The following is a 10,375-nucleotide window of genomic DNA, read 5'->3' on the forward strand; positions in this document are numbered from 1 at the left end:
TCTTGTAAATACGGTGCATCCTGCGTTTTCAGAATGGTAGTTAGCAATTTTAGCCTAACGCAGCGCTCTGCCATTCCCTTGTAAATATGTTCCCATCTGCCTAAATGAGAATTTTTGGATCAACAAACATGAGCAGATTTTTCAAATGTTCGAATTTTTCATCATGGTTGCAAACTTTGTCCTGCAGGGTTTGATATGACCATCTGCACTTCACAAAGACTTAGACATTTTGCTACAACACAAGCTGGTACATCAATCTGCATAAATGTGTCCCTTTGAATGTGCAGTTCTCTACTCCTTCCTGACAGACCTTGATGTGTATGTATGACCTGCACTTACTGGGAGATGGTAGAAAGAGTGAAAACTGCCCCCCGCCCCCTTCATTATCACCCCCCTTCCTCTGTACTCCAGACTGTTCCTAGGGAGGCACATAAGAGTGATGTACTTTGTCTATTTGGTCTTATGTAAGTAAAATGTAACTCCCTTTAAATAAAGTACCATATTCTTGTTTTTGAGTAAGCACAGTCCTGCTTGCCTTAAAATAAGAACAACCAGCAATACATTAACATGTTGATGTGTTCTGCCGACCAATCATCTATCTCTGTAAATATGCTACTTGTAATATTTTGTTTTTAATTCTCTTCTATTATTTTGGCTCATATCTTATATCATTGGCATTTTGTTTATATGAAGGCATTTGATTCATGATGAATATTTATTTACCTTTAAAATGTTTAATAAAGAATTTCGATACAAATATTTAAAAAAGTTAGAACAATGTACCTTGAGTTACTTTGTCGTAAAGTGGCTGCTATTTACCTTGTTCTAAAAAGAAGTGGCATCTTTCTTGTCTTAAAGTATGTAGATCAATAAAATCCACTTTGCCTCACTCCTGGACCCCTGAGGAACAATCAGAGGACTTTTTCTCGAGAGGTCCCCACATGCCTCGATGTTGCACATTTCAACCAACCCCCCCCCCCCCCCCCCCCGCTTCCGGAAGGGTTCACCCACGTGACTCCAGGGACCTGCCGTGCTGAGAAAGAACGAGCAATGCTGGCTGGATTCAAATCATCTTTAATAATAAACGATGCTGGTGATAAAGAAACCTGCACATCCCTCAACAAACACTCAAACTTGTGTTGGTATGTGTGGGGGAGGGGTGTACTATTTGTCCTTGAGTTAAGAATGCACAGATGTGCCCTGTACCACACCCCCCTCTGGGGGCGCCTGTGCCACTGTACCTCACCCACCTCTGGGGGGCGCCTGTGCCACTGTACCTCACCCACCTCTGGGGGGCGCCTGTGCCCCTGTACCTCACCTACCCTCTGGGGGCGCCTGTACCTCACCCACCTCTGGGGGGCGCTTGCACGCCAGAGAAGAGTTAATGTCGAGTTGGAAGTCTGCACTGCTGCACTAGCTAACGATCACCCCCCCCCCCCCTGCACGGGGCAGTGCTGTGCTCCGTGCCCTAGGCATGCTCGTGTCCATGCAGTGCCAGTCTGTGCAGGTCCGTGCAGTGCCAGTCTGTGCAGGTCCGTGCAGTGCCAGTCTGTGCAGGTCCGTGCAGTGCCAGTCTGTGCAGGTCCGTGTGGTGCCAGTCTGTGCAGGTCCGTGCAGTGCCAGTCTGTGCAGGTCACATTTAGGAGCGCGCACTCTCCACGCAGTGGGCAGGGCATCATGGCATACTGCCCATTCCCAGGCACTCTCGTGTGCCAGTCTTCATACACTGGGCAGTGCCACCACAGGAAACGGGCAGTGGATAACACTGATGTCCACGCTGCCCGAGGCAGGGGCATGTTCCATCCATCGGTTTGGAGTCGTTGTGATGTCCTCAGTGGACCGGGCAGAGCCACGTCCAGACCGCTGCCCATACATTCCAGGGCCCCTCAGTCCTGCGGCACTGATGCCGACGCTGCACGAGGTAGGGGCAGTTTCCACCCATCGGTTTGGAGTCGTTGTTGTGATGTCTTCGATGGACCGGACAGAGCCACGTCCAGACCGCTGCCCATACATTCCAGGGCCTCTCAGTCCTGCGGCACTGATGCCCATGCTGCCCGAGGCAGGGGCATGTTCCATCCATCGGTTTGGAGTCGTTGTGATGTCCTCAACGGACCGGACAGAGCCACGTCCAGACCGCTGCCCATACATTCATGGGCCCCTCAGTCCTGCGGCACTGATGTCAATGATGCCCGAGGTTGGGGCAGTTTCCATCCATCGGTTTGGAGTCGTTGTGATGTCTTCCACGGACCGGGCAGAGCCACTTGCCGACCGCTGCCCATACATTCCCGGGCCTCTCAGTCCTGCCCACTGATGTCCATGCTGCCCGAGGTAGGGGCAGTTTCCACCCATTGGTTTTGGAGTCGTTGTGATGTCCTCAGTGGACCGGGGAGAGCCACGTCCAGACCGCTGCCCATACATTCCAGGGCCTCTCAGTCCTGCGGCACTGATGTCCACGCTGCACGAGGATGGGGCAGTTTCCATCCATGGGTTTGGAGTCGTTGTGATGTCTTCCACGGACCGGGCAGAGCCACGTCCAGACCGCTGCCCATACATTCCCGGGCCTCTCAGTCCTGCTGCACGAGGCAGGGGCAGTTTCCATCCATCGGTTCGTTTGGAGTCGTTGTGACGTCTTCCACGGACCGGGCAGAGCCACGTCCAGACCGCTGCCCATACATTCCCGGGCCTCTCAGTCCTGCGGCGACCTGCTGCCCACCCGGCGCCCTCGCCTCCCGGCCGCGTTCCTGGACGTGAACTGGTAGACGGAGGAGTAGCCCTTGCGGGTGAGGGGGCAGAAGCGCAGGGTGTGCGCGCTGTCGCCGGTGGCCTGGCACTGGGGGCACACGTACTGGCGCAGGATGGGGCACTGCACGCGCCCGGCCGGGTCCTTCAGCGGGTGCGCGGTGTACACCCGCCGGGACTCCCCGTTGTGCTTGCAGAAGTTGCAGGCGGAGGCCTCGGGGTCCTCGGAGCCGGGGGGCGCGGGGCCCTCGGGCCTGGGGGGCAGCAGCAGCGCCCCCTGCTGGCACTGCCCCTCCCGCAGGGTCGCCACCACATGGGCCAGGCCCAGGTAGTCCTTCCAGAGGCTGAAGTCCATGGTGGGCCCGGGGCGCGCGCACTGCATGGAGGGGTCTGTCTGTCTGTCTGTGCTGGGGCAGGTAGCGGTGTGAGGGGAGGAGGGGGCTGCTCTTAAACCTCCCCCGTCTGCCTTCCCCCCCCTCTGACCCCCTCTTCACCCCCCCACGCTTCCTGGAGCCTGGAAGATTCTTGATGTTTCCTTCCTGCAGGAGAAAGCGAAAGCAGAGTTCCGGCGAAACCACCTCCGGCCAGACAGAGGGACAGAGAGACAGAGAGACAGAGGGACTGAGGGACTGAGGGACAGAGAGACAGAGAGACAGAGGGACAGAGGGACAGAGGGATGCGGCCAGGAGGGACTGAGGCTGAGACAGGCCTGGGGGGTGAGAGGGGTGAGACAGGCCTGGGGGGTGTGAGGGGTGAGACAGGCCTGGGGGGTGTCAGGGGTGAGACAGGCCTGGGGGGGGTGAGGGGTGAGACAGGCCTGGGGGGGGGTGAGGGGTGAGACAGGCCTGGGGGTGAGAGGGGCGAGACAGGCCTGGGGGGTGAGAGGGGTGAGACAGGCCTGGGGGGTGTGAGGGGTGAGACAGGCCTGGGGGTGAGAGGGGCGAGACAGGCCTGGGGGTGAGAGGGGTGAGACAGGCCTGGGGGGGGGGGGGGGGGTGAGAGGGGCGAGACAGGCCTGGGGGGGGGGGGGTGAGGGGTGAGACAGGCCTGGGGGGGGGTGTGAGGGGTGAGACAGGCCGGGGGGGGGGGGGTGAGGGGTGAGACAGGCCTGGGGGGTGTGAGGGGTGAGACAGGCCTGGGGGGTGAGAGGGGTGAGACAGGCCTGGGGGGTGTGAGGGGCGAGACAGGCCTGGGGGGTGAGAGGGGCGAGACAGGCCTGGGGGGTGAGAGGGGTGAGACAGGCCTGGGGGGGGTGAGGGGTGAGACAGGCCTGGGGGGTGAGAGGGGTGAGACAGGCCTGGGGGGGGTGAGGGGTGAGACAGGCCTGGGGGGTGTGAGGGGTGAGACAGGCCTGGGGGGTGAGAGGGGTGAGACAGGCCTGGGGGGGGTGAGGGGTGAGACAGGCCTGGGGGTGTGAGGGGTGAGACAGGCCTGGGGGGGGTGAGACAGGCCTGGGGGTGTGAGGGGTGAGACAGGCCTGGGGGGGTGTCAGGGGTGAGACAGGCCTGGGGGTGTGAGGGGTGAGACAGGCCTGGGGGTGTGAGGGGTGAGACAGGCCTGGGGGGGTGTGAGGGGTGAGACAGGCCTGGGGGGTGTGAGGGGTGAGACAGGCCTGGGGGGGGGGGGTGAGGGGTGAGACAGGCCGGTGGGGGGGGTGAGGGGTGAGACAGGCCTGGGGGTGAGAGGGGTGAGACAGGCCTTGGGGGGGTGTGAGGGGTGAGACAGGCCTGGGGGTGAGAGGGGTGAGACAGGCCTTGGGGGGGTGTGAGGGGTGAGACAGGAGTCTGAGAGAGAAGAGACAGGCCTGGCTTCATGGGATTGAGAGGGAAGAGACAGGCTCCTGGGGGGGGGGGGGTAGGTTACTAGTTTACTTTAGTGTCCCCCAGCCAATAGGTGTAGCCTTTGTTGACGCATGCGCACGCGCAGGCAGACGCCCTCACGCCGACACGTGACAGACACCCACGTCACAAGCTTCACCAGACAGCCTCACACACCACAGACACCCCTCAGACACCCCCCAGAACTCCCTGTTTCCTGAACGTGAGCCCTGTGTTTGCAGTGTGACGTTTTCCCGCCATATCTGACCTTTTGCGTCACACTTTTTGCACGTCATCAAAGGAGGACAATGCTGACATCTCCAGGCCTGCTTTGGCTTTGCTTTGAAGGGATACATAGTTGTATGCTATCAGTAAACATAAAGAAAATATCAGAACTACAAGTACCAGAATGCAATTTTAAATGAATTAACTGTCTATATATCTTTTAAGTTGGTTTGTGCTCGGTGGGGTTAGCTTTAGTCAGGGCCAGCTTTAGGGTAGTGCAGCCCGTGGGGTGGCACTGGGTGCTGACCTGGAGGGGGGGCACTAACCTGGGGGGGCGCCGTGTTTAGCAATAACTTACAATTTAAAAGCACCTGCTTAAAGAGTTCCTTGTGCATCCAGTTTTCCGGCATCAATAAAAATGTTAAGAGAAGGCTTGTGATTAATGTTCCTGCTAGAGATGAGATCAGAGTTTTGTCTAGGGGCAGTATTTACTCGCCATAAAGTAGCGCGGAGGGTTAATGTGCCTGCTGCAAAGAACAGATCTGTATTTTATGTGGATAGCTGAGTGGCTTAGTAAAACCAGCCTTTACCAGTGCTTTGAAATAAATTAAATGTATGTGAGAGAGGAGCTATGGAGAGATGAGGGGCACTTTTGCAGAGGTGGTACTGAGGGAATCCAAGCAGGAGGTCATGGCGGGCGGGAGGGGTGCCAAAAAAGACTGTTGCACCAGCCGCCACCAGCGCTAAAGCCAGCCCTGGCTCCAGTACTGTTTTTTCTTGCATTCTGATGTATTTAGCATTTCCTGTTCGTTATCCAAAACTACAGGTGAAAGATTTTAAAGTATAAATTGTTAATCAATTATACGCGACCAGGGGTAGGTAACTCGTGTTCTGGTTTCTACGCATATCTGTAAGTCTTCCGTTTCTGGAAGCCTTAGGCGTACGACCAGTGCTTGTTTATTACACTTCTGCTGCTCGGCCGTTTATACAATCATATTATTCCGCGTTACCTTTTAATATTTTATTTTTATTGTCAAGTCAATTCAATTAAACGTGGTCGTTGTTTTCAATATGGTCTTTCGTATGCACTGTCTTCCTTTCAGGCCCAAAATATTTCAATGTTTTAACAACAAATATACTTCAGTGGAACAGAAAATATAGAGTTCAAACCTCTTTTTCAGGGGTTTTCAGCAGCAAACACACGTTATGTTATGTTATGTTATAACAATTTTTATAGCACACTAATACCCTTAGGTGTCTAGGCGCTTGCTGACCGCATACTGTAGAGGGAAGCTAGTTTCTGAAAAGCCATGTTTTGAGATTTTTCCTGAACTCAAGCAGAGAAGAGATCGTCTTCCTAAGAGCAAGTGGAAGAGAATTCCATAGCATAATGGTGATATGTCTGAAGCTCCTCCCCCCAGTTCATCGTCCTGACTCTGCATTTCACTTTGCACTTTATTGCAATAATAACTCACAAACCATGGCCACAGAACAAATGCTTACATTACAGATGAAAGGGCGAAGCTAGCATCACATGTACAGCCGTTTACCTTTCTGTGCTTAGTTTAACCCCTTGGGCGCGGCCGCAATTCTGCGCCTGTGCGGCCGTTTTAATGAGTGGGCGGGATCATGACAGCCCCCAGCCGTCATCAGCAGACGCCCACCGTGATGCATGACGGACGGGGGCCTTCATCAGCATGGAAGGGGTTAAAACTGGACTAGGTTTAGAGGCAGCTTCACAGGAATTTCACGTGGCCACGTGTGGTGGTGGTAGTGATCTATGGGACCCCCATTAAGATAGAAAATGTGGGGGTGAAAAGCAAACGAGCGTGGCACAAAAAGCAGGACATTTTTCATTGGTGTCCCCTGTTCAAAGCACCATTTACAACGGCCTTGCATAAAAGAAATGGAAATGTTCATAAGTTTGCAGGAGAAGGAACTGATAATTTTGTATATGGTGAGCGTTGCCGTGACGTCTGTAGGTTGGCCCTCGAAGCTCGGCCTTGCAGTTCGGGCTGGACTGTTCCCACAAAGAACAGGGTCAAGACTGATTTGCATAAGGCTGGGTCCAAACTTGGGTGGTGTGGTGAGCAAAAGAATGATGGATTAAACCCAGATCCTTGTGACTGGTGGTGAATGTTTGCATTGTCCAACATTCCGTCCATCAATTGTTTCTTTTGCATACGGCCTTGAGGTGTCAGCTGCCTTCTGAAATCCCGAAGTACATGTATGAAAACAGGAGCAGGGCGCGGTTCACGAAGGGCAGCTTGGAAACACTCCTCTGCAGATACAAAAGTCAGTCCTTTGAGCACCTTTCAAAGCTGACCTGAGGCCCAAGGCAGACAGCCATCCAAACAACGAAAACGATGCATGACGGGCCCTCCGGTCTGCAGCCCGTACGGGGGGCCATTGTGCCTGGGTGTCTGTGTATGTCATGGTCATTGCATGGATATCTCTGTGTTTCTTGGACTCGGGTGTATGGGTGTCTGTATTCCTTTCTGGTGGGGGTGCCTCCCTGTGACAGGATACCTATTGTTCTGCCTTCCTCTGCTTGAGCTTGGCTCAGGAGCAGGAGGGCAGAATCGTATCTCTGGTCGGCAACAGTCGTAGTTTGCTGTTCGGGTCTAGAAGACTGCTACTGGGAGCACTGAGGACGTATCGGAGGAGCTTTACAGTGCATGGAATCATACGTCCCACACCGTTTACTGTGTGGTGGTATGATTTCAACAACAGGGTTCGTTCCAGCCAGTTTATAGATGGTCATCACCTAATGACGGATGGTTACTCTGTATATCGTAATAGCTGATGCACTTATAACACAGGAGAATGGACTCCGAAGGTTGTAGGAGTATCTCACTCATGCAGGGGTACCCTCACACTTAGAACCGACCACCCTGCCTTCAGCTTTGAAAGGCCTGCCTTAGGGGTGACTTTAAGGTTTTAAGTGAAGTGACCTCAGATATAAGAAAACGTACATCTGTCGTAAGTGGTGCTAACACCAGCTTACACAGGCTGCAACGTCAGGCTTGTAGTCACAGTTTGATGGTCTCCCTTGGGTTGCATAATACATCAGTCGCGGGCTGGCATGACTCGCAGGTGGGGGCGGGGGTCACGGGGTATTAATTAAAAAAAGAAAAAGTTAACTTACCTTCGCCGGCCCGGTCCCGCGTTGTCTCTGCTTCTCTGCTCCTCTCCTGAACAGGAAGCAGGCAGCCTCCCTCCCCTAAGCCAATCACAATGCTGCAATGGCAGCGTTGTGATATTGGTTGGGACGCCGACCAGCCAGGTGTCTATGGGGAGGCCATTTTCTCCATGTAGGCTGCATGCAGCCTACATGGAGAAAAATCAGAGTGCGCATGACTGGTTTGGTCTGCCCCAGAGGGCCGACCAAATAGTCAGTACCCTCAGCAGTGGACAAGCCACTCCTCCCCTGGCCTACAGCAGACCCGCCCGCCCCCAACCAAACCCTTATGCTTTCTCGCAGTGCAAGAAGCAGAAACATAAAATGGAGAAAGCAGTGAGTCGACGCTCCTCCGCCCACATGGAGGAGCCGCCCCTGTAATACATGCTTCAGCCTATGGGAGACCCCTGGTGTACCTATGCCTTGGGTACCTTGGTGCCGAATTCTAGGGACATATAAGTAGCCAAACTGGGGTGTACCGAAGTACTTACCATAGCCAATTTAGTGGAGGAAGCACAGAGACTGGGGTCCTGATTAGCAGGATCCCAGTCAGACTAGTCAGAAACAGCAAAGCACCCGGCAAAAAGTGGAGGTAACCATAAAACAAGATCCTACTTTCCTAAAGACTCGGTGCGTGGGTGTCTGTATTCCTATCTTGTTTGAGTGTCTGTGTATGTCAGGGCCTGTGCATGAATGTCTGTGGGTTTCTTGGACTCTGTTCATGGGTGCCTCTATTTCTATCTCCTGTGCGGGTGTGTATGTCAGGGTCTGTGCATGGATGTCTGTGGGTTTCTTGGACTCTGTTCATGGGTGCCTCTATTTCTATCTCATGTGTGGGGGGGGGGGGTGTACGTCATGGTGTGTGCATGGATGTCTCTGTGTTTCTTGGACTCTGTATGTGGATGTTTGTATTGCTACCTGTGTGGGGGTGTCTGTATATGACATGGTCTGTGCATGAATGTATCTGTGTTTCTTGGACTCGGTTCATGGGTGCCTGTATTCCTATCTTGTGGGAGTGTCTGTGTATTTAATTGTATGTGTATGGATGTCTGTGTATTTCTTGGGTGTCGGTATTCCTATCTTGTGTAGGTGTGTGTATGTCATGCGTGTACGCCATGGAGTGTGCATGGATGTGTCTGTGTTCCTTGAGCTTGGTGCATGGGTGTCTCTGTTCCTATCTGTCAGTGGGTGTCCTTGTATGCTATGGCCTGTGCATGAATGTCTCAATGTTTCTGACACTTGGTGTGTGGATGCCTGTATGTGTGGGGGGTGTCTGTGTATGTTCTGGTCTGTGATTGGGTGTATCTTGGCAGGCTGGTCTACATACATGCATCATGCTAAGCTGTATGCCATGTGCCATATAAAAAGGCAACCCATATAGCTTTATGGCTGCAGTTTCAAAGCTATACATTTTTAATAATGGATAAGCAAGACAGACAAACAGACTATTTAAGCAGACTGCCAATCAACAGAGGTTTCCTCCAGCACCCTGACACATTGAACAGGCCTTGGCAGACTACCCCTGTGCACTGTGCAGAGTCGTGACACAGCAGTGCTCAGTAACATTGAGCTAGCCCATGGTGCAGTCCACTGGTACATGGCACAGGCCACTGGCAGAGAACCTCTTACACTGAGCACACCCTGGCACAGTATCCTGCTGCCCTGAGCTGACTCCTGGCACAGAACTCTGCTAAACTGAGTAGACTCCTGGCACAAACCCTGCCACACTGAGCAGACCCATGGCACAGTATCTTGCTATGCTGAACAGACCCCTGGCTCAGTATCTTGCTATGCTGAACAGACCCCTGGCTCAGTACCCAGCTATGCTGAGCAGACCCCTGGCACAGAACCCTGCTACGCTGAGCAGACCCCTAGCACAGTATCCTGCTACGCTGAGCAGACCCCTGGCTCAGTACCCAGCTACGCTGAGCAGACCCCTGGCACAGAACCCTGCTACACTGAGCAGACTCCTGACACAGTACCCAGCTACGCTGAGCAGGCCCCTGCCACAGTATCCTGCTACGCTGAGCAGACCCCTGGCTCAGTACCCAGCTACGCTGAGCAGACCCCTGGCTCAGTACCCTGCTACACTAAGCAGACTCCTGACACAGTACCCTGCTATGCTGAGCAGACCCCTGGCTCAGTACCCAGCTACGCTGAGCAGACCTCTGGCACAGTACACTGAGCAAACTCCTATCACAGTATCCTGCTATGCTGAGCAGACCCCTGGCACAGAACGCTGCTATGCTGGGCAGACCCCTGGCTCAATACCCAGCTACGCTGAGCAGACCCCTGGCACAGAACCCTGCTACACTGAGCAGACTCCTGGCACAGTACCCAGCTGCGCTGAGCTGACCTCTGGCACAGTACACTGAGCAAACTCCTATCACAGTATCCTGCTATGCTGATCCGA

The 10,375-nt window shown here is 54.0% G+C and overlaps 1 protein-coding gene across 1 annotated transcript; it reads right to left on the reverse strand.

The window, feature by feature from the left end:
• Nucleotides 1-2,686: 2,686 nt before the first annotated feature.
• Nucleotides 2,687-3,156, reverse strand: LOC144792105 (nanos homolog 3-like). The gene has a single exon (XM_078666974.1). The coding sequence runs from the start codon at nt 3,119-3,121 to the stop codon at nt 2,687-2,689; it is 435 nt and encodes a 144-aa protein (XP_078523100.1). The 5' UTR covers nt 3,122-3,156.
• Nucleotides 3,157-10,375: the final 7,219 nt, after the last annotated feature.

The sequence above is a fragment of the Lissotriton helveticus genome, chromosome 11, assembly GCF_964261635.1.
Source record: "Lissotriton helveticus chromosome 11, aLisHel1.1, whole genome shotgun sequence".
NCBI lineage: Eukaryota > Metazoa > Chordata > Amphibia > Caudata > Salamandridae > Lissotriton > Lissotriton helveticus.

Bases quoted from the DNA above. Each gene is read 5' to 3' on its own strand.
- LOC144792105 (XM_078666974.1), bottom strand. From the start codon at position 3,121: ATGCAGTGCGCGCGCCCCGGGCCCACCATGGACTTCAGCCTCTGGAAG.